General features: G+C 42.6%; 2 protein-coding genes across 2 annotated transcripts in view; both read left to right on the plus strand.

Annotated features, from left to right (window-relative positions):
• Nucleotides 1-23560, plus strand: hyal4 (hyaluronidase 4). Its single transcript, XM_015965658.3, has 4 exons — nucleotides 1-137; nucleotides 16577-17566; nucleotides 18767-18856; nucleotides 22541-23560. Exons 2-4 carry the CDS (start codon nucleotides 16610-16612, stop codon nucleotides 23039-23041), a joined length of 1548 nt encoding a protein of 515 aa, XP_015821144.1. The 5' UTR covers nucleotides 1-137; nucleotides 16577-16609; the 3' UTR covers nucleotides 23042-23560.
• Nucleotides 3-23577, plus strand: part of spam1 (sperm adhesion molecule 1) — a 31073-nt gene continuing 7498 nt past the window's right edge. The window contains exon 1 of the mRNA XM_070544500.1: nucleotides 3-137. Within this exon, the coding sequence (XP_070400601.1) occupies nucleotides 130-137 (8 nt within the window). The 5' untranslated portion in view covers nucleotides 3-129. The remainder of the gene's footprint in view (nucleotides 138-23577) is intronic.

Genomic DNA, 23577 nt, shown 5'->3' on the forward strand with positions numbered 1-23577 from the left:
GTCTTGGCTGTATTTAAGTGGCCAGCTTGTGTTTCAGAGCAACAGAGGGAGCAAATTCAGTCCTCTTGGATGTAAAAAGCAGAGGGTCACCATGACCCCTGCTGTGACCCCTGAGGATGAAACTCCACCATGCACAGGTGAGTTTTTGAATTGTGATTTTTCACCACAGTGGTGCTGAGCTTGGACTGTCCTGCAGATGAGTTTAGTTGCACGAGTAAGGAAGTTGAAGCGTATTTTTAAATACCGGCAGAGGCAGCCAAGCACCCTTGGTGTTACAGCCTGGCTTCAGTGTTTAGGGTGATGCAGAAAGGAGGAGGAAAGGGACGCCCTGTCATGCAAGGAATGTTGCTCACCCTTAACAAAAATCCACAAAACAAAGAATCAGAATCAGAATCAGACAGCTGCAGAGTTTTTAAGTTACTGAGTGGACTTCTTGTTCAGCAAGCTTCCATTGTTGCAGACCCATTAAAAGTCCCACTTGGTGTCTTCAGCAGACGCTCTGACTCATAACAGCTCACAGTAAAACAGTCTGAACAACATGGGAGGTCAGAGTTTAGAGGGATGAAAACCAGATAAAAGTTCATCACAGAAGCCCATAAAAAGTTACTTTTCATTCAGCCAGCATGTTGCTTTTCCACCTCCACAGAGAGACAGGGCATTAAAGAGTCTCAGGTTAAAGATCAAATGCTCTAGCTAACAGGATCTCGGTATTGTCTTTAAGCTTAGCGCTAAAGATGGACGAGTGAAAGAGGAGCTTCAATGTCTCACAAAGAAAATGTAAGGACTGAAGCATCCTTCTAACCAAAACCATCTGTGATTTGTGATTTTACCTGATAGAAGGAGGTCAGATTCCACAAATGATACATCTTGAATCATATCCAGTTTGTTTTCGATTTGTTTGATGTAAATGAGATATACTACTCACTTGTAAGTCGCTTTGGACAAACGTGTCTGCTAAATACATAAACATAAACAATATTTTGGTTTGTTCTTAGCAATTTACACAGCAACACTATTAATGACTGTCAGCAGTTTGAATTAGTCCAGAATTAGTCTCTTTGTACATTTAGAGATGAAAGACAAGACTCCAAATTTTCCGTCAGTTGAAGTTTGCAAACTTTGAGAACAGTCAGAGTCAACCCACAGACCAGCACCAAAGACCAACATCCTCTTGCTGCAGATGAAGTCACTGTGCATCATTAATGGGACACTTGGCAACTTGTATATTCTCTGAAGAGTAGCAACATGGATGTCTCAAACAACTCTTAAATAACACATCATCACATACAGTTTCTCCTTGCGTAAAGTGCACAGAATAGTTGAACGATCCTCAGTGATTCCATCTGCAGCCAGGGGTGGACTGGGACGACAATTCAACCCTGGCATTTTAATGAACATAAAAAGAGTGTGGGGTGTGCGTGTGCGTGTGTGTGTGTGTGTGTGTGTGTGTGGGGGGGGGGGGGGTGCTGCTCGCGGACTTGTCTCTGTTCCGCCAAATGCGAGAGCAGGAGGTGGAGGCATCAGGCCAAGCTGGGTAAGCTTGACGGTGCCAGGATGCCAGATAGGCCAGTCCATACCTCTTGGCAGCAAACCTCTGATTATTCTGGTCTGATTGAACTCTACCCAAGTGGTTATTCTTTCCTTAGCCAGCCCCGGGGTTCTGGTCATGGTGGAGTTCTAGCTTTTGTTTTTAGAGACCATCTTCCATGTAGCTCTACAACCTCTGGTCCCTTTGCGTCCTTTGAACTGCAGCTGATTAAAGTCGGCATGAGGACCCGATCTACTGTGCTGTGGTTTATCGTTCACCTGGTCCAAACAGTTCTTTCCTTCAGGAGTTTAGTGACTTTCTATCATCCACTGTGAAGCTGTCCCGACTGGTGATTGTTGGTGAATTTAAAATTCCATTGATGATGCCTCAGACCACTTTGCTATGAGCTTCTCCAGCCTCATGGACTCCTTCGTTTTACCCAGCATGTTTCTGGCCCCACACACACCAGGGGGCACACTCTGGACCTTGTTTTTACAGCTGGTTTAAATGCTCACAGTGTTTGTCCTGAGGACGTTTATATTTCAGATCACTGCTGCATTTTTTTAACTTGTCAGTTTCTGCGGCCCCACCTTCTGCTTGTCGTTTGGTTAGTTCTTGTTTCCTTAATGAGAGCACAGTTGGCAAATTTTGTGCTAATCCACCCTGTTCTGATAATGGTCCAGATTTCTTAACTTCTCACATTAAAAAGCACTGTCTCTCCATTCTGGACAACATCCGTTGTGTCAGAACCAGACAGTTCCTGCAGTGAACTCTACTCCCTGGTTTAAAGACAGCATTCACAGCCTGAAGTGCCAATGTAGAAAAATTGTGCGCTTCTGGAAGAAAACTAGTCTCCACGTCCATCTGCTGCATCTAAAACAGTGTTTCCCAATCCTGATCCTCAGTGCCCCCCTGTCCTGCATGTTTTCTATGTTGCAGTTTGCAACGGCATTGTTTCTCTGCTGCCACACTCCTGACTTAAATGAATGCACTGACTTCTCACTCATCTCAACACGCGAATAGAAATTAGAAAGGAGTGCGAGAGAGAAACAAGTCGAAGACACACAAGAGCAGTAAAACAAGAAGCAGATAGTACAATGAAGAAGTCAGCCGTAACAGATCACTGCACAAGAGAAAACCATATAACGGACTGGGACAACACAAGGATCATAAACACCGAACAACAGAAATACAAAAGATGGATAAAGGAAGCTATAGAGATAAAGAGATGTGGATACGGGACCATGAACAGAGACGATTGGGTTTACACATTGGATCGTGCATGGGGCGACAACGTGCTCTGCTGCCCACATATAAACGGGGAAGGAAGTGATGCCACCATCAGCATCAGCTCTGAGGAAGTTTACAGCCAGTAAACGAAACTGTCAGAAAGGTAAAAAAGAAACCTTTTCTGTGTTTTAAAAAAGAACCAAAAAATACAGTTATGCGACTAAACACAGCAAGAACATACCAAGGATATTGAGAAACACTTATCTAAAGAACCTTCTGACATCCTTTAACTCTGCAGTCAGAGAGGCAAGGGTTGTCTATTCTCCAACCTGGTGTTCCAGAGCTAAGGGAATTCCAAGGTGCTGTTTAACACCATCAGCAGTATAGGGAGCCAAAGTCACTAGAGCACCACGGGTCCCCAGAAGAACGAAAACATTAACTCAAGTCAACGGGGCTAAAAATGCTATTTTCTAATTCTGCTTGTTATGTGCCATGGATTTCACACATGATGTCCGTGAATTTTAAAGACACATTTTGATAACAAGAACGCGCTTGTTTTCGAACCGGGGTGGGGGGGGGGGGGGGGGGGGGGTGCTATTTTTGGTCTTGTGTGAAAAAAAAGTCCAGGACTACAAATGTGCTTCACGAAAGTGACGTCATCATACCAGACACGGAGAAAACTGTGGGAAAATGGCTGTAAGTTGAGCAAACTTCCCACAGGATGAAAGAACCACCATAAATCTGGTCATCTGGAAAGTAGCAGCTACTTTGGGGAGAGGAGATTATGTGGTGACATCACATATGCGATGTGTCGATTTCTAGTTTGTAGTCATGCTAATTATGAACTTTTACAAGCTAATAGATCTCAAAGTACATGACTGGCGTGGTCGAAACACCCATCATTACTTTTCATAAAATTGCTGTACAACATATATGTGATCCAAGGCGTAACGCAAAGAGGATTAGAAAATAGCGTTTTTAGCCCCGTTGACTTGCGTTCATTTTTTCGTTCTTCCGGGAACCCATGATGCTGAAGTGACTTAGGCTCCCAATTGGCTCTCATTGGATTGTATGTGTATGTGTGAGCATGAGGGAGGGAGTGTGACTGTGTCTGTGTATGACTGTATATGTCAAGTGGGGTCTTGGACTCCTCCCCTACTCCTCCCCTCTCCTGGGACTTCTTGTGCAGCTACTTATCTTCGCCTGCCGCCCCCCTGCCACATTTGGTGTGGAGCGTGGTGCCTTGGTCTTCCTGAGTGCTTGTGGCTCCAGAGTGTTCTGCAGCATAATCAGCACGTTCTCTTTGAACTTGATATCAAATTTTCGCCTCCTCTTCGTCTCCGCACGGTTAAAGTTACCCTCGCAGTCTATCAATGCCGGCAAATCAAAAGTGAGACGGATGACACAACCGCCCCCCGTACTTGCTTGTTACCACATTCCACCTGGCCACAATAAAAAACCGGCCATTATTCACCTCCGCCGACTCCGACACCGGCCAAAATGTGATACCCGGATGTTAATTGAATACAGGCTAATATTAGAGGATTTACGGTAATATAATATAATCTCATATAAAAATAATATCATTAAAATGACGCAGTGTCAACAACTCAGTGTGTTGATCACCACACCATCTGATGCGTTGACTCTTTAGGAAGGTCACTGGTTGATGTTGCGTTTCAACAATAATTTTCTGTCCACCAATGTAGTTCGAAAACTACCCACATGGTGGATATCAATACTTTTTCACAGTCAGAGTATTTTAACTCCAGACCGGACAAGTTCTTACTAGCATAGGCCTATCACAGTCATACACCTGATAGAGACCGGAACGCAAGCAGTGGGTTGAGAACCCAACCTCAAGGTGGAACTCCTTATCACAATCAGGAAGCGCCAGGCATGATCTGAGCATAACGCGGCCGTTAAGTCATCCATGGCCTGCTGCTGCTGCTTAGTCCACTCAAAAGGCACATCCCTTTTCGGCAATGTAGTCAGAGGTCTTGCCATCTCAGCGTAGTTCTCTATGAACTGGTGAGAGTAGTTTCACACACCGAGAAAACTTCAAAGTTTAGAGACGTTTGTTGGAGCTTCGATTGTGGCAACGTACTGGACTCTACCATCTTGAGGCTGAACTCCCTGTGGTCCCACTAGGAGGCAAACAAACTGTAATTCAAACTTGCACCACTTACCTTTAGTGAGGGAAATTTTTGCACCTGGTGCTGTGAGCTGATTCAATGACGTGGTCCAGCTCGGACAGGTGGTCATCCAAAGTATGTTTATGAATCAGAATATCGTCGACATAGATGATGGTACCTCGCTCCCGAGAATCGGGGCAAGCTTTGTCCAAGAAGATGTTGAACTCAGAGGGTGAGTTGGAGCAACCAAAAGGACACAGAGTGAAGGTGTATTGGCGCTGTGCAAAGGTGAAGGCTAATTTATATTGGTCAGATTTATGGACAGGGACTGTCCAGAATCCAGTCGCAATGTCAAGGGTGGAAAAGCATTTAGCGTCTCTCACCTTCAGGAGTTCCTGTTCCAGGCGGGCCATCGGTCACCGAGACAATGGAACTTGTTGGTTGAGTTTGCTGTAGTCAATGGTTAGTCACCACTTACCATTAGATTTCCTTACCGGCCACAACGGAGCCGAGTAGGTGCTGTTAAACATAATGAGTTATAAATGATAGCTAGTGCTTTATCTAACTACTGTTAGCCTTAGGCTAATATCAAACATGATTAAACAGAAATTTACAATGACTGTAGAAATTATCAAGACATCGAGAGGAGCCAGTTGAGGTGGCTTGAGCATCTGCTTAGGATGCCTCCCAGGTGAGGTTTTCTGGGCACGTCCAACTGGGAGGAGATCTAAAGTAAGACCCAAGAATTGCTAGAGGGACTATTTCTCTCAGCTGGCTGAATTTTTTAAACTAGATTCAAAACCTTTTATTCAGAGGGTCTTAAGGTTAAGGAACTCCTATTATTTTTTTTAGAAATCATTTAAAATGTATTAATTAGGAGCTTGCTTGTATACAATTTAACCAATCTTGTTATTTTTTATGTTGTTTCTAACATTAATTTGAACTACTTTTGTATTTCTGGACTGTGCAAAAATAAACATACTGGGAAGCGTATATATATATATATATATATATATATATATATATATATATATATATATATATATATACATATATATAATCTTTTTACAGGAAAGTATAACTTGAACACGAGCCAGCTACTCCTGAGTGAGCGGAACATTTTGATATCATGTTTGTTAAGTTAGTTTAAACAGCAAACGATGGAAAAACAGGATTACTAACATCAACCAGAATAATCATAACATAAAATATTTATAGTTTAAGGTGTTAGTGTTTAACTTCTATGCAAACATCCCATAATTTGTGTTCTACAGGGTAGTTTACATGCTGAAGGTCAGAAGGTTAGAGCCTTTCCAATCTCAGAAACGTCTTCTCAAATAATGTGCAGATGGTTTAATAAACCTTGATGTGGCCATGCCTTTTGCTGTGACAGTTATAAGCTAATTGTAGCATATTTATAAAGGTTTCACTGATCAACAAAGTGAGGAATTAAAAGCATTTTTCCTGAAACCTGATTCAATGACTTCCATTTTCAGCAGGAACATGGAAAGCTTTCATGAATCAGTTTTGACACAACACTTTGCACAGGTACACCATCTAACAAGCCAACAAAAAGTGATGCTCATTCTTGTGATTTAGGCAAAATCGAGTTTGAAAACCCCGTTGTTGGAAGATTTGCTTTCACCCATTCATTTGTTTTTCTTTTCCTAACAAATCCACCCCAAACCAAACACGCTCATCGTATTTGTCTGGGAAACAGAGTTCTGGAGTCTTGGGGTTCCTCTGTGATTGTTTTTGGCTTTGTGGAGTGGAAATATCTCAGCCTCGATGGTTCCTTTACCCAAGCTTTTGTTTGGGATGTGAATCACCACCACATTCAGTCACTAGCAACATTTCTACAAATGCTTCCCTCTACAGTGTTAAACAGCTTTGTGTGAGTCATGGAAACTCCTGAAGCAGAGTCGTGTTAGTGAGCATGTGCAAAAGGAAGAAGAAACAAGGTTTGCTCAGCAGCAGCACAAATGAACAGAAAGGAAATGTTTCCTTTGAAGTTATTTACAGTATATGTTGCTAACGCTTCCTCAGTGGGGTAACATGGAGCGAGTGTTGATGTCCGCCGGTCAGTGGGTGAGAAGCGGGGACAGAATGAGACAAAGAAGACATACAACCGCTCACACCATTAGTGCTACTAAGCTGAGCAGGTGGGAGGGAACCCCGGAGAACACCCACACATGCATGGGGAGAACTTGCTAACTTCAGGTCACAGTGGAATTTGAACCTGTGGCCTCATGGCTTTGAGGCAACAGTGTCGCCACGCAGCTCTGCAGAGTTTAAATATATTTGCAGCCTGTAGCATGTTTATTGACAGGAACATTAGGTAAAACAACTTTAAATGTTAGGTTCATTTGGTGCAGGACACAATGTAAGGTCCAGGTGCCGTAAAGGTTCTTTAATGCATCCAGGAGATAAAGTATTAATTGTTCTGTCCTTGCTAGGTTCAGTTGGCTTTGGGACCTACTTCCATGACAGATGGCATATGTGGGGGAATGTGTTATTTTGGCTCTCACCCCCAGGCCTTCCATCAGGGGTTCGGCTTGATTCCCAAACCTCAAATTCTGCCTCTTCCTCTCCTGGCATCTTCATGTGTTCTATGAGTGTTCTTGCCTTCCTGTTCTTTAAATACATCTTTGTCTTACCTTAGTTGTGGCAGAGCTTTTGTTTGTCATCTGTGAGTAAAAACACGGATTCTGTTGTTGAGATTTTGTTGAGGATCGCCCTGACTCACACATCTAACCTGGGTTTCATAGTCTTTACACACACACACACACACACACACACACACACACACACACACACACACACACACACACACACCCTCTCTCTCTCTCTCACACACACACACACACACACACACACACACACACACACCCTCTCTCTCTCACACACACACACACACACACACACACACACACACACACACACACACACACACACACACACACACACACACAGGGGTGCAGATAGGATTTTCAAACTGGGGGGGGACAAAGTTCCAATGTACCCTCCCCCAAACACACACGCACGCACACACGTACACATACACAAACTATTGCAAGCACCTTAACTAGAGCTCAGTCAGTTTGTGTAATTACATCCGATGGTTTACGTAAAAACTAACTATTATATATGTGTTTGAAGCCATTATGCAACAAAGCTCTGCCTGATCAACACTATCCAAATCAGTCATTTGTTATTCTCCCAATCAGTAACTAACCAAACCTCATGCTTTATGCAAAACATTAAATGATTTTCAGGATACCAATCTTTACAGGAAACATAAAAGCCCTAAAAAACTGCACATAAAATATAATAAGAAAGGATATTCACTTATCACTTAGAGCAGTAGTTCCCAAACTTTTCAACCTGACCAACAGATGTTCCTTCATATTTGTACGTTATTTAGAAATTTCACATTTGTAAAGTTTTAATTTATATATACATACATAAATCTCTTTTGAAATTTTATATTTTACTTTATTTATGATTATGTGGCACACTTGACTTCCATATATAACCCATAGGCGTCTGCCTGTTTTTACGACTTTTCTTTCATATTGTCGCTACGTCTGTCACGTTAGCGGCGTTTTACCACCATTTCTACATCCATCACGTCCCAGAGAAGGTTAAACCAACATCAAACCCAACTTTTGGAGCTCGTAAACTCCACACACCTTTCGTGCAGCACCAGCTGTCTGATGCGGCAGCAGCATCAATCTTCCCAGCTGGATGAGTGAATTTCTTCATCAGAGTCAATATTCTGCTTCATAATCAGAGTCAGTCATGACCAGACAAAGTGATCAGTCAGCAAAGACCAGACCTGCCGGCAATTATACATTTTATATATTATTTGCGCTCTTCATGCTGCGCGCTCCTCTCCCCGACTGGGAGCCTCTCGGCGGGAGGCGATTTTCAAACTCTAAAAACTCCCAAACTTTGCTCAGCCTGAAGGTTACACATCTCCACTATCCTCTGATGTAAAGTAGTAACTTCATGAGGCATCATATTTGTAGATGAGACTTGTTAAAGTCAGCAATGAGGCTTTGGCACGTATAACGAGTAAGTCCCAACACACAACAACGTAATGAAACTAGAACCAACATGCATAAACAGACAGATCGGTCCCGCCTACTTACACTGATGGTCTTTTTTAAATACGCAGTAATCGCTGCTTGTCTTTTTCGCTTCATCCTGCATCCTAGCAGCAACCACTTTGGCGCCTCTGGAGTCGTTGTTTGTTTACGTCATGCTGCATTCAATGTAATTGGAAAAAGGAGCTTCAAGCGCTTAACCTCCGATTTTGTTTTCTTTCTGGCCTTAGTGCGGGGGGACGAATCGGGGTCGATCTGAATCTGGGGGGGACAGATCCACCCCCCGTCCCCCACCCTATTTGCGCGCCTGCGCACACAAATTCTAAATTAGATGTTTTGCTAGGAGCTCTAAAGAGATATTCATCAAAATTTCTTCAGATGAACCCTCAGAACTTTTGTCAGCTGACCATGTCTGAAGTGGAAACTGCGATTCAAATTCAATTCAAAAATACTTTATTAATCCCAGAGGAAACTTGATTGCTGTAGTAGCTCAGAATAATAATAACAATCAAGTCATCAAAGAGTTGTTGTATATTACAATGGCTGTTGGCAGGAAGGATCTCCAGTAGCGGTCAGCGTTGCAGCAAAACTGAAGAAGCCTTTGACTGAAGACATTTTTCCGTTGTCGGACAGTCTTGTGAAGAGAATGCTCAGGGTTGTCCATAATTTTCTTGATTCTCTGGAGAATCCTTCTTTGCATTATCTCCTCCAGTGGTTCCACAGTTGTCCCCAGAACAGAACCAGCCATTTTTTATTAGGCTGTTGAATCTTTTCAGGTCCCTGCTTCTGATGCTGCTACCCCAACAGATGATAGCTGAAGAGATTACACTCTCAACAACAGACTTGTAGAAGATCTGCAGCATCTTGCTACAGACAATGAAGGACCTAAGCATCCTCAAGAAGTGCAGTCTGCTGTGTCCCTTCTTGTAAACGGCTTCGCTGTTCTTTCTCCAGTCCAGCCTGTTGTCCAGGTAAACTCCAAGGTATTTGTATTCCTCAACCACCTCCACTTCTTCTCCCATGATGGAAACAGTGTTTGACTCCTACCTGTTTCTTCTGAAGTCTAAAATCATCTCCTTTGTTTTGTTCACATTCAAGGTCAGATGATTGTTTCCACACCATGCCACAAAGCGCTCCACCAGCTCTCTGTACTCAGCTTCCTGTCCATCTCTGATACACCCGACAACTGCAGAGTCATCTGAGTATTTCTATAGATGACAGGTCTCTGATTTGTACTGGAAGTCTGAGGTGTACAGGGTGAAAAGGAATGGTGAGAGTACAGTCCCCTGTGGTGCTCCAGTGTTACTGATCGCCTGGTTTGATGTGCAGTTCTTCAGCCTCACAAACTGTGGTCCCTTTGTCAGGTAGTCTTTAATCCAGGCAATAGTTGAGGCCCCCACCTGTGTCTTCTGGAGTTTCTGGCAAAGTACATCAGGCTGAATTGTGTTAAATATACATCAGGCTGGATTGTGTTAAATTCACTGGAGAAATCAAAGAACATGACCATCACAGTGCTGCCTGCTTTGTCCAGTTGACAGTGGATTGGTTGAAGCAGCTGGATGATGGCATCTTCAACCACAACTCCATGGTGATAAGCAAACTGCAGCGGGTCCTGATATGTCCTAGTTTGCTTATTCAGGTGGACCAACAGGAGTTTCTCCAGGACCTTCATGATGTGGGATGTCAGAGCAACCGGTCTGTAGTCGTCACTGACTGATGGGCAAGTTTCCTTTGGAACTGGAACAAGGCAGGATGTCTTCCACAGGACTGGAAACTTCTCCTGGGCCAGGCTGAGGTTGAAGAGGTTCTGCAGAATCCCACAGAGCTGCACTGCACAGGCCTTCAGTACCCTTGGGCTGACACCATCTGGACCTGCAGTCTTGTTCCTGTTCAGTCTCTCGTGCTGCCTCTTCACCTGACTTCTAGAGACAGATAGGTGGGAGGGGGAGGTAAATGGGGCAGCAGCATCTCCTGGTTGAAGACAGATTTATAGAACCAGAAGACTTCATGACTGCGTTAGAGGACAAAAGAGCTGGCATGTGACAGGAAAATGTTGGATCAGAGGAGGGTGGCATAACTGATTGGCTGGGGACAGGCGAGGAGGATGCTGGGTTTGTTCCTGAACTGAACCTATTGAAGAACTTGTTCGGTTCATTGGCTGTGTCCAGGCTGCCATCTGTGCAATCCTTCCTCTGCTTGAAGCCTGTGATCTTTTTCATCCCTGACCAGACATCTCTGATAGTGTTCCTCTGTAGTTTGTTCTCCAGCTTCTTTCTGTATGACTCGTTGCTGTCTCTGATCTTGATCTTTAGTTGCTTCTGTATACTCCTCAATAATTCTCGCTCCTTGAAGGGTCTTTTTTTCTCATTTAGCAGATTCTTCAGTTCACTGGTGATCCAGGGTTTGTTATTAGTGAAGCATCTCACTGTTCTGGTGGGTATGATGTTGTCCACACAGAAGTTTATATAGTCAGTGACACATCCAGTCATGGCATTGATGTCCTCTTCATATCCTTGGCAGAGATTCATCCAATCTGTGGTCTCAAAACAACCCTGCAGGGTTTCTTCAGCATCCTGTGACCATTTTCTCACAGTTCTTGTCACAGGTTGCCTCTGAACAAGTGGTTTGTATTCTGAGCTGAGAAAAACAAGATTGTGATCTGATTGTCCCAGAGGAGGTCTTGTTTTGGACATGTATGCATTCTTTACATTTGCATAACACAAATCCAATGTCTTATTTTCTCTGGTGGAGCAGCTGACAAACTTTTGAAATGTTGGAAGTGTAGCAGAGAGCGAGGCATGATTAAAATCACCAGATATAGCCACAAATGCATTGGGGTGCTGGGTTTGTAGCTTAGCGACAACGGAACTGATGGCATCACATGCACTTTCAGCAATGGCTGAAGGTGGAACATAAACGGTTGCCAAGACAACACTGGTGAACTTTCTTGGCCAATAATATGGGCGACAACTTACTGCCAAGAGTTCAACATCTGGGCTGCAGCGATGACATTTCGCTGACACATGACCTGGATGGCACCATCTGTTTATGACAAGCACTGCCACTCCACCTCCTATTCTTTTCCCGCTCCTCTTCAGATCTCTGTCTGCCTGTACAGTCAGGAATCCTGGCAGAGAGACGCTAGAATCGGGGATTTGGTCCTGCAGCCACGTCTCAGTGAATCACATAACACTGCACTGCCGATACCCTGGCTGAGTCCTTGAAAGGGCTTGGAGTTCATCCATCTTGTTGGCCAGTGATCTCACATTGCCCATTATAATCTATGGAAGAGATGGTTTGAATTTCCTCTTTCTCTGTCTCAGTTTTGCTCCCGCTCTGCATCCACGCTTCTTGCGTTTTAGCTCATTTGGGATTTGTGGCTTTAGTTGATGTATTATTTCAGCCTTTCCAATCTTAGTCAGCTGCTCCTGATCATAAACCAGCTTGTTGCCATGGTTATGCATCATAAAAAATGCTCAAAAAGTGAGAAGATTGAAAAAATGGCAGTAAAAATACTCTAAGCTTCACAGCACCAGTAACAGAAAAGCAAATGGTCCAAAAAAACCCAGATTTCCCTAAGACGCCAGAAGAAAAAACGTCCAAAAAAGGCTAAACTTACATGCAGTTAACAGAGCTACTCCAACATGCAGCCACCCAGAGCAGCGCGAGAATTGGAATTCAAAGTCCTCTCTCAATTTTATTACAGTGATAGTAAAACTACCATCTCTCGTGTGTTGGTTAAATAAGTGGAGCCAGTCCATGTCACAACAAAAACACACAGCAATGCTAGACTGTACGACGGCTCCAGGCGACTCTAGATAAATAAGTCATCTTGAAACAGAACTGAACTGTAAATATAAAATACATTCTGTCTGATCTGAAGGCTCCTTTTCCATCTTCTGTTGACTTAAGAACCACTAATTAGAGCCGGGATGCTTTGACCGTGTTAGTGCTCTAGGAGGGCTTGATGGGTGTTTGAGTTATTCGGACCAAATAAACTCAGACTCCTTTAGATCCCCACTGCTTCAGCTGTAGCAGAATCACAAGTATTTATTATTGTTAGCGTGTTTAACTTACTGCTGCAGTTAGATGTGTGGACTACCAACAGCTAACGCTGGTCTGCAGAAACGATCAACATTAACATCATAAACAATCCTAAGGGGACTTTATTTTGTACATCTGTCAATGTTATTGCTAATTTATGAAAAATACAAGGCTATTTTAGTCTGCTTGTTTCTACTGAGTTCATGTGCAAAATCCCTTATACTTTACAAGATGTGACTTCCTGGACAGATGACAGTATCACGCTTCAGTCTTGGCTGCTCTTGGTCTAGCTGTTAACTAATCAGTCCTGATGGATGTGAACTGTACTGAACACAGACCAAACAGGAAGCTTTCTGCTTAGAGTAGGATTAAAATGTCGCCAAGTTTTCAACACAAATACTTAAAATGGCCAGAAAATCCTTTTGGAGTGCTAAAAACAACACTGGAGGAGTGACATAAAACATCAAAAGTCTTTGAACCATCTGTTGTTTTGGAGGAGTTAGATGGACTCTCTCACAAAGGAAGCTCGTTTCCATTAATGCACACCTGGTTCAATGATACACGGATGAAGACGGATTGCACACCTCCAGCAATGGCTGCAAACATTAAGTGCAGAAAATATCACTGGACCATTCAAGTGATGTTGAGATAAAAGCAGGTTATAGCAAAACAACAAAAATAATCACGTCAGGTCTATGTATTTATCAATGATTTATTCTAAAATGGCTTAAATTTCTCATAGCTGTGGTTTTCACATCCATCACATGTTCTTCATCCAGCATTTCATCTGACTGAAACAGGAAACCTCTAAAGAGCATCATCAGAAGCATTCCTCTGGTTTAATCATGTGTGCCAGAACCTACAGATGGAAGTGATTTCTGCTATGACCGGGTCTACCATGCCTAAGCTTTACTGGTACATTACAGCCTGGTTGAAAAATAATCAGCTGCTGTTGAGTGAAGCTGCTAAATTAATTCCAAACCTCCAAGAAGAATTGGCAGGAGCAAAAAGACAGGACCAGCTTCCAAACCCAAACCCAGAACTAATGTGGCTTCTCTCTGAATACAAAGGCTCCAGAAAATAACCAGCAGGTTCAGCTTGTATTTTCACAGCAGCCATAAGAAGAAATGTATACACAAAACAAATTGCTCCATTTTTAAAAACATGTCAATTCTTCTCAAAGCCACAACAATTGTGACTGTTTTGGTGAGTTTTTGCGGCTGTTGGTGTAAATTTCAGAACTGCAAAATTACAAGACAGACAAGAGAAATTGCTGTGTTATTACATCTGTTCCCACTAGCACCATTTTGTTGGAAAGTAAATGGTGGCTCAGGGGCTTTTAGAAAGAGCAGTTGACATTTAAATAATATTTAAAGTCCAAGTTCACTTGTATTTTCAACTCTTCTGCTGAGGTCTCTAGAAAAAATCAATGCCTTGTGGGTCAATCTCTGTGGGGAAACAAGCTCTGGCGCTAATTTTTTAGGAACTAGGAGTTAGCCAGAGGAGAGGGCTGCAGAAAACAACAAATCAAATCAAATCAACTTTATTTATAAAGCGCTTTCACATGGCCAAAATGGACAAACAAAGTGCTGTACACCAATAAACAGGATTTTGAATCTTATTTTGTGACATTTGGACATCTCTCCTCTGATTGGCTAAAAGAAACACGACAGACTCTGTTTGTTCTGCAACACAGATGTTTTGTCTCCACAAATAACTCAAGTCTGGAAGAGTTCTGCTGTGTGGTGGAATTGCTAATGCTAACAGTTAGCTTCTGCTAGCTGAGACGTTCTCTGCTGTTTCCTGGACACTAAACCAACAACAGCCTTACCATCATGAGCCAAGATGGCAAGTTCATAAATGTTAAGTGACAGTGTGACGTAAATCTGTCTGGATTTTCTGATCCTAGTTTCACCATCTATTTCCTATCAGTCATTAATGCAGGAGATAGATGCAGGAGGCTATTTATTAATCTGGCCTGCATGCTAAACTCAGTGTGTGATTGTATTTCAAAAATAACAAAAAAAAGTTCTCAGTGAACTTGGTCTTTAGAAAGATAAAATAAAATAAATCCTACATTTCTCTTGTGCTGCATCATTTACTGAACCCACATAAACCCATCAAACACAATCACCACCTACCAGACTATAATGAATCAGGACAAAAGATCCTGGACGAGCCCCCAATGGGCAAGACAAGTACTTCACATTACATGTCTAATTTAGCTATTCAGGCTTTTTATTTTTAGCTGCATTTTTAGATCAGCTTGTCAAATATTCACTCAGGTAAATGGCCTCTGACACAGAGCCTTCTAGAGTCCTGAAGTATGTATCTAACAAAATGTTATATAGTGTTATAATGATATTGTTGTTGTTATTACAATAGTTTAATATTATTGTTACCTCACATATTACCAGAGGGTGGCGGGGTATGGGCTCAGTGTGGTGGTTTTAATGTAAAAAACAGGACTCCTAAAGCCGTTCTCTCTGCATAAAAGGATAAAACACACCTATTTTTTCCGAGTGTTGACTTTGTCTTGAATCACATTGTGCTGGAAACAGATTTAATGTATAAAAAGTTAGAAAGAGCCTAGCTACCGGAAATGTTTATGCAGCTGATTCCGGTTTTGTGTTATCATTATTATTTACAAAAGGTTTGATGCTTATCACTACCAAAGCTGCTGAAGAATGTGCATGAAGCAAGCGCGTTTGTCGCTGCTCGTGCACGTATCACCTTGATGAGACACGTTTAGCAGCGTGACAGGAAGATAATCATTAAACTGTTGGTTTAAAACATCACAGAGGTGACATGTGACCTCTGATTGTTTGTTTCTAAATGCTGTGTGTGTGTGTGTGTGTGTGTGTGTGTGTGTGTGTGTGTGTGTGTGTGTGTGTGTGTGTGTGTGTGTGTGTGTGTGTGTGTGTGTGTGTGTGTGTGTGTGTGTGTGTGTGTGATGCCGAGACAGCACCAACTACATCCTGCTGAGACTTCTGGCAGAGAAGCCGTTCATTATGGTCTTCAGCTCTGGTCACAGAATAACTAGATGTGGCCTCAAAAGCTGTGGTCTACCCAGCTCAAGTACTCTTTTCAGTATTTGGGTGTCGGACTTCCGTTTTCTCCCCTTTGACCTTTACATGTGCATGGACTTGCAGAACACCTTTATCGTCTAGGAGTTATTCCATGAGTAATTTAGATAGAAATGTATTTATTTATTTATTTGGCCTCGGTTTGCTTCATCAGCTGCAGCCAGAGTCTGAGTCTCCGCGTGTTTGTTGTGAACTGAAGGTTTCACCCCGTGGTTTCATTATTGATACCGTCTAAAACAAGAAGCTCATTTAAATGATGTCAGAAAATAGTAGAACGAGCACAACATGGATGAGAAGCAGTATTTTGCTGGTAGACACACTCACACAAACCGGCTTTGGAACTGCAGACGGGACTAATATAAATGTTTGGAATGTTTTTAATCCAGGTTAAAGAATTTTAAACTTCTGTTGTTCTTCCTTTCTTCTCTCTTCATACATAATCAGGATGACTGACAGCTGACAAGCTTGAATCCCAGAATGCTCGTGGTGCCAGTGGGTAGGACATCCTCCTCCCACCATGTAGTACCTGTTGCACTTACCTTCTCCTGGCTGCTCCTGCTTTTCCAGGCCACCTTTGGCCAGAAGCCAGCAAAACTTCCATTGATTAGCCAGAAGCCTTTCATTGCTGCCTGGAATGCTCCTCTAGATATGTGCACCATCAAGTACAACATCACAACCAACCTGGACCGTCTTTTTCACATCCAGGGAAGCCCACGGGCGGACTGGACCGGCCAGAATGTGACTATTTTTTATGCAAACCGGCTAGGCTTCTACCCCCACTACACACCCCAAGGCAGCCCCGTCCACGGCGGCCTCCCTCAGAACTGCAGTCTGGACCTGCACCTGCTCAAAGCTTACCAGGACATTGTTCACTTCATTCCCTCAGAAGACTTCCGTGGGCTAGCTGTGATTGATTGGGAATTCTGGCGGCCTCAGTGGGACCGTAACTGGCACAAGAAGGATATCTACAGGCGCAAATCGAAGGAGCTCGCTATGAAGGCGTACGTGAATTTGACTGCCACCCAGGTGGAGGCGCTGGCAAGGCACAGGTTTGAGAAAAGTTCCAAAGTGTTCATGCAGAAGACAATCCAGCTGGGAACACAGCTTCGACCCAATGCTCTTTGGGGGTTCTACCTCTATCCAGACTGTCACAACTATAATTTGCATGAGAAGAACTACACTGGCCTCTGCCCCCTGCTGGAGAGTATGAGGAACGATGAGCTTCTGTGGCTCTGGAACAGCAGTACAGCGCTGTTTCCCTCTGTGGCGATCCGGAAGAGTCACACCAACAGCATCAGTAATCTGCACTTCGCCCAGCACAGGATCAGAGAGTCCCTCCGCATCGCCTCGCTGACCTCCAGGGAGTACGACCTTCCCACCTACGTTTACCTCAGGCTGGGCTACCGGGATGACGCCCTGGCCTTCCTCACCACAGTAAGCATCTTCCATTGGTTTTATAAACCCTAGAGAACACATTCAAATAGCACAAGTCATCTGTAACAGAAACATGTAAAAAATCTAACAAATCTATACCTAATTTCGCTCAGCTTTATATGTAAACTGGCTCATGACTCTATTCCAACCCCAGGGTGTAAGGTGCTCACATGTTCCAAATGCTGAACGTGTATTACTTCTTTTCCTGATTCTGCATTTGAACATGCTAACCTGGACTTGCTTCTATTGGCATAACTGAAAACCAACCACTTTGAATAAATGATAATAATAATCATAATAAGGTAATTAAACAAAACAGCACCAGAAAATACAAGACAGCCTTAAACAGTAGACTGAGTGAGCTCTCTGCTGCCCTCTTGTGGAGATTTTATGTAACAAAATATGATGAAAGACAAACAACCAACTCACAAATACAATGTAAAGCTTAAGATTTACTATGAATGACTCACATTGTAAAGAATTTAATGACACAGACCAGTACGAACAATCAAATCAAGTGTTGGAAGGTGATTTTATTTGCTAGAAAACAACAGAGGTGGGTGATAAAATACTTCAAATGTAAATGATAAATGACCCGCACTTGTATAGCGCCTCTCAGAGTAAGGACTCCAAAGCGCTTTACACTACAGTGTATCATTCATCCATTCACACACACATTCACACACTGATGGTGATGAGCTACGATGTAGCCACGGCTGCCCTGGGGCGCACTGACAGAGGCGTAAACCAGGAAAACATTACAGAAACGTGTGGATGGTTATGACACTAACAGTTACAATGAAACACTGTTATCAGAAGATAAACAACATTTCTATAAACAGAAAATAAAATTTGATTCAAAAATCAATAAGAAATGCAAAGTTGTATAAAAGGCTAAACACATAAACATCAACATAAGACATACTGAGAATGGACCAACAGGGATACTCCCCCTCCAGATCTATTTGCTCTTACTCCGTGAGCTTATTTATAGTTTGGTATATTACGTAAATATTTCTTTTGAGTCCTCTGAAAGCCAAGATTCTGATAGAGCTATAACAGAAAAATCTGGTGGTGGTAGTGATGATGGTGGTGGTAGAGAGTATGATGAGGATGATGGTGGTGGTAGTGATGATGATGATGATGATGGTTGTGATTCTAGTGATGAAGAACAAGGTGTGATGTGTGTTTCCCCCACAGAAGGACTTGATTCATACCATCGGAGAGAGCGCTGCTCTGGGTGCTGCAGGGTTCGTTATTTGGGGTGACCTCAACTTGACCTCTTCCAGGGTAAGTGTTCTTTATGTAAACATTTTCTTTATGACAAAAATGTCACCGTAGTGGAAACTCTAGTTTTCTTTCTCCTTCTTGGTCTGTGCGGAAGACCAAATAGGCATCTGCTGTGCATAATCAGAAGCTAGAAAGCTGACACCATTGGTGGAGATGCGTTCAAAGACCTTCCAGTTTCAAAAGGATCATCTACACAACTGGATTGTTAAGAAAGGAATGTTTCCTTATTTATTTCAAGTGGACAGGATATCCCACAGCCTTCTGTGCACAAAGTATCCATGAAGATCCTTTTGGTTTGCTAAAAAACCTAAAAAACCATGTTACTGGTTGACTCGGCCACTAGGACGGTAGTTAGGACTGATTTTGTGTGTTTTAGGCTAGTTGATTTAACTGCAGCAGCGGAGGCAAAGGTTAAAGCATTATTGTGTTTTTACAGTAACGTGTCAGTATGCAAACTTTAACATTACTAGTCAGCAAAACTGTGATCGCATTAACTTCCTTCACAGATTAGTTATGAATGGTAGCAATCAGAGCTGAGTGATGAACCCTCACCAGATCCGATCCAAAATCTGTCTGGTCGTGGTTAAAAAGTTTCTCTCTCGCCTTTCAGAACATCTGTGAGATTTTTTGTATCTATCTTAATGCATCTAGGCCAAGCATGTCCAAAGTGTGGTCCAGGGCCCATTTATTGCCCTTTGAGTGAATTTTGCACGGCCTAATTAGATTTTTAGAATGGTGGACTTGGACACTTTAGCAGGCTTGAATCAACACTTTTAACATCTTTATGTCTGGATTTTGTTGAAATTTGATCAAAATTGGTCACATTTTTGAGCAGTTTACATGTAACAAATCACCACAAATAAAATTTAGGATAAAAAAAACTTTTTCGTTACCCTCGATGACTTGATGGTCTTGGTCCTTCTCTTTACAAGTTTAATATTAAGCCCAGTCGCCTAAAAGATCCTCTACCAACATCCACGAGAGCAGGAATTTACTTGTCTTAAAATACACTTTATTAAATGTCATATAATATGTTAATGTTTCAGCAGCTGAGGATTATTCTGATGGATTGAGGATTATTAGTTGTTTCATGTAACATCGACCCTGAGCCAAAAGAAAAAAGCTGCATAATAGCAGAATAGTCTGCTAGTGAAACATATGGCCACTGGGTAGCGCCGTAGAGCCGCTCTGGTGAACTCAGGTTATGAGTGTGTTGCAATGATCACTTCAAATGATAAAAATAGAGTTTATCCCATTTGCCGCTGAAAGACAAAGGCACAAAAACGGTATTGTGTCTTCGTTTTACTGATGTCACTGTGATGACAGCAGAGCAGTGGAACTAAAGGCTGGACACACAACTCAGTCATGTGCTGTGTGTTTATTTTAGTATTAATGTATTCATTCAGAAATTATAGTTTTTGTATTCATTGTTTTAATTTAATTATTTTTTAGGGGTGGGACTCATTAATAATAATCTAATTAATTAGAGACTTTGTAACTAATTAATCTTAATTACTTGCATTTTAATCATTCGGGAAAATGTGTCTTCAAAGCACTTTTGAAAATGAAAAATAATGAGGCATTGAATCAAACATTAGACATGGTTATTATCACTGTAAGCTAAAGCTTTTTTATTTAGAAAAATGCATTTTTTTATTCAAATGTCACTGTGTGATATGAAACACGACCAAATCAACTAAAATGTACAATTGAAAATAGAAAACACCTCAAAGGGTTCCTGCACCTTTAAATGGTCTCAGTCTAGTTGAATTATTAAAATAAATGAGCTTTGCACCAGATTCTAATTTTTCTAGTTTCACTTGTTTGTGTAATTATCTGTTTTTTAAGTGTTTCTACTCATAATGTAGTAAAATAACTGAATAAATAAATACAAACATATAGCGCTCCAGACATCTGCTTCCTGAGCACGGCCACAGTAACGTTATCAAATCAAGTGTCGCCACCTCAAAAACATTTTTAACGCGCGATCTTTCATGTCGGCTCATTTCCTTTTATGTTTTCTGTCTTTTATTTGTGCCTGATGCTTTTCACTGCTGTGGAGTGGAGCGCATCACCTGTTTAGTCCTCTGGTGACGTCACCTCACCAGAGTGGCCGGTGCGGCCGGCGAGCAGTGCACACTCCGCTGTTTTAGCAGTCAGTAGATATTTTAGAACTGCAGTTCAAAGGTAACTCATAAGGTGAATATATATGAACCCAGGTAGCAGTTTTTCTTTAGGATTGAGAGGAGATGCAGGAAGATAATAAACAGACAGGACAGAAAAATAATCAAATAAAAACAAGTAAGTTTTTGTACCTGGTGGTTACAACAAACAGACACCATTGAAGGTAATCAGAAGTGAGGAACAGAAAATTAAATGATTCTTTCAATGTTTAGAGCAGCAGGAACTCTGAGGCTGCAGGCGCATCAGTGAGTTTGCGGCCGCTGCACAGGGGAGGGGGGAGATGGCCGAAGCAGGGGAACAGAAACTACCGTTCTTAAAAGAAAATGTGGGCGCAATTTTATTGTCAAAAACTCCAGCCAACCAATCCGCTTCAGGTGTATGACGCCATCAACGACTAGTCAAAGTCGACTCGATTTTCATTACCTGACTGTCGACTTTAAAAAAAATTAAGTCACGCAGCCCCTAATACACACACACACACACACACACACACACACACACACACACACACACACACACACACACACACACACACACGCACACGCATGCACGCACACATACCGGTGAGCTAATGCAAGCGCACTTCTTCTGTGAGATGACAATTTTGATTGTTTTACTAGAAAAACCAGCAAATGAAACATTTACCTCTCATCCGGACGTTTACATCTTCTCACAACACAAACAAGAAAGCCGTAAAATGTTCGTAATGCAGAATCGCAGCGGTAACAATATGTCATCAGTGCTCCGGTCTTGGGTCTTCCCTGTGGACAAAAACCATTAATAACGCTGATTTTGTCCACATACCGGTCCCAAACGTCTTCTTAAAACGTATCCCTGTATCTGCCGCATCCATTTTGGAGGATTTTATAATGTTGTTCAACATTTTCTTTCACCCAGATCTGCTTCTTCTCTGCGATAGTGCCGCTTGTTTCACGGTTTGCACTCATCAGCCTTCCAACATGGCCATGCACATCCCAGAAAGCTATGCATAATCACATGTGATCACAAGCCCTATTATCAGAAACACCAACCGGTTCCAGTTGGATGACTGGAGGAAGAAGGGAAAATAAAAGATCATAAAGAGGAAATAAAGATCTGATGACCAGGTGAGCGGACCTTCCTTAAATGGGAAGTCCCGCTGTCACGTCCAGAAGGGGATGCTGCAGACCCGCAGATTCACGCCTGCAGCAGCGAATCTGGTGTGATCACAACTTTCTCATTCTTCGCTGCCTCTGATTGGCTTAAACATCCGCCCTTTCAACTCCCCATCAGCTGATGACAGCTTTATCACACATCACTGCTGAATTATAGTAACACATGCAATTATGGCGACAGTCTCTTGTCTCTGAAACATACAAACCAACACAATTGTTTAGAAAATGATCAGAAAGATTTTAGAGTGTTTCTGTTACTCTGATACATGTTGTTTGTGATTGTTAGGGTTAACTGCTGACAGGAAGACCTTCACACTGATTCAGACTGTTTGCTTCTTTTTCACAGCATAACTGCACTTTGGTGAAGTCCTTCATAAACCACCGCCTTGGTGAGTACGTCACCAACGTGACAAGGGCCGCTGAAGTTTGCAGCGACTTCCTGTGCCAAGGCAACGGACGCTGCGTTCGCCGTGACCCCCACGCTCACCATTACCTCCACCTGAGTGCTGACACCTATCAGATTCGTCCCTCTGGGGATGGGGACTTTTCTGTAACTGGCTGGCCATCGCAGCATGAGCTGCAGCTACTGACTGAGAGATTTCGCTGCCACTGCTACGAAGGCCATGAAGGAGAGAATTGTGACAGCTTGAACAAAGTGAAGGAGGACTATACGCCACAGAGGAAGCATGAGAAAGATGAGCAAGAGAGGAGAAGAACAGAATGGGAGGATGAGCAGGGGGACCAGCCGGACTGCAGAGAAAGTGCTGCCCTGTTGATCAGCTGCTGTGGACACATGATGCTGGTGATGCTTCTGTTGAACTTACTGCTTGTAGAGGTGGTTGTGTAGTGTTCAGAAGGAGTATTGGAATCAAGTGCAGCTACAGTGTGTAACGGGTGCTACTTCTTAATGACAACAATGCAATACTGCTTATAAGGTGTACGGTAAATGTCATTACAAGATCCTTCAGATCTGTTTGGAGCCATCTGCATGTGTGATGGTCTGACAAAAAAAAAACTATACATTCAAAGAATATTCAACACAATTCAGGTCAAAACACCAGATTTCATTCACAAAACTCTTCAGTAGTGTTCAGGTATTGACTCCAGAGTGGAGAAGACACCGCTGGCGTCCACAGTGGCCTTGGCTGTGATGAAACATGAAAACCACGTAGAAGGTGTAGGGAGTATTGGCTCACTGGTATTAGCATGAGTGCAGCCATCTAACCAGGACTGTCTTTCACTGGTGCAGCTGTCTGCACTTCCTCTTCGGTGGACTGCTGAGTCAGTTCTTTCTTAGTAACTTAGTTATGTTCAGTAAACTGATGATTTTCACCATCAATAAAGAGAAAGCTTGATGCAACAATCATCCCGTCTCAGTTCTTT

This window comes from Nothobranchius furzeri, chromosome 14 (assembly GCF_043380555.1).
Source record: "Nothobranchius furzeri strain GRZ-AD chromosome 14, NfurGRZ-RIMD1, whole genome shotgun sequence".
Classification (NCBI taxonomy): domain Eukaryota; kingdom Metazoa; phylum Chordata; class Actinopteri; order Cyprinodontiformes; family Nothobranchiidae; genus Nothobranchius; species Nothobranchius furzeri.

Bases quoted from the DNA above. Each gene is read 5' to 3' on its own strand.
- hyal4 (XM_015965658.3), top strand. From the start codon at position 16,610: ATGCTCGTGGTGCCAGTGGGTAGGACATCCTCCTCCCACCATGTAGTA. The intron at 17,567-18,766 runs GTAAGCATCTTC...TTTCCCCCACAG, and splicing joins CCCTGGCCTTCCTCACCACA to AAGGACTTGATTCATACCAT. The intron at 18,857-22,540 runs GTAAGTGTTCTT...TCTTTTTCACAG, and splicing joins TCAACTTGACCTCTTCCAGG to CATAACTGCACTTTGGTGAA.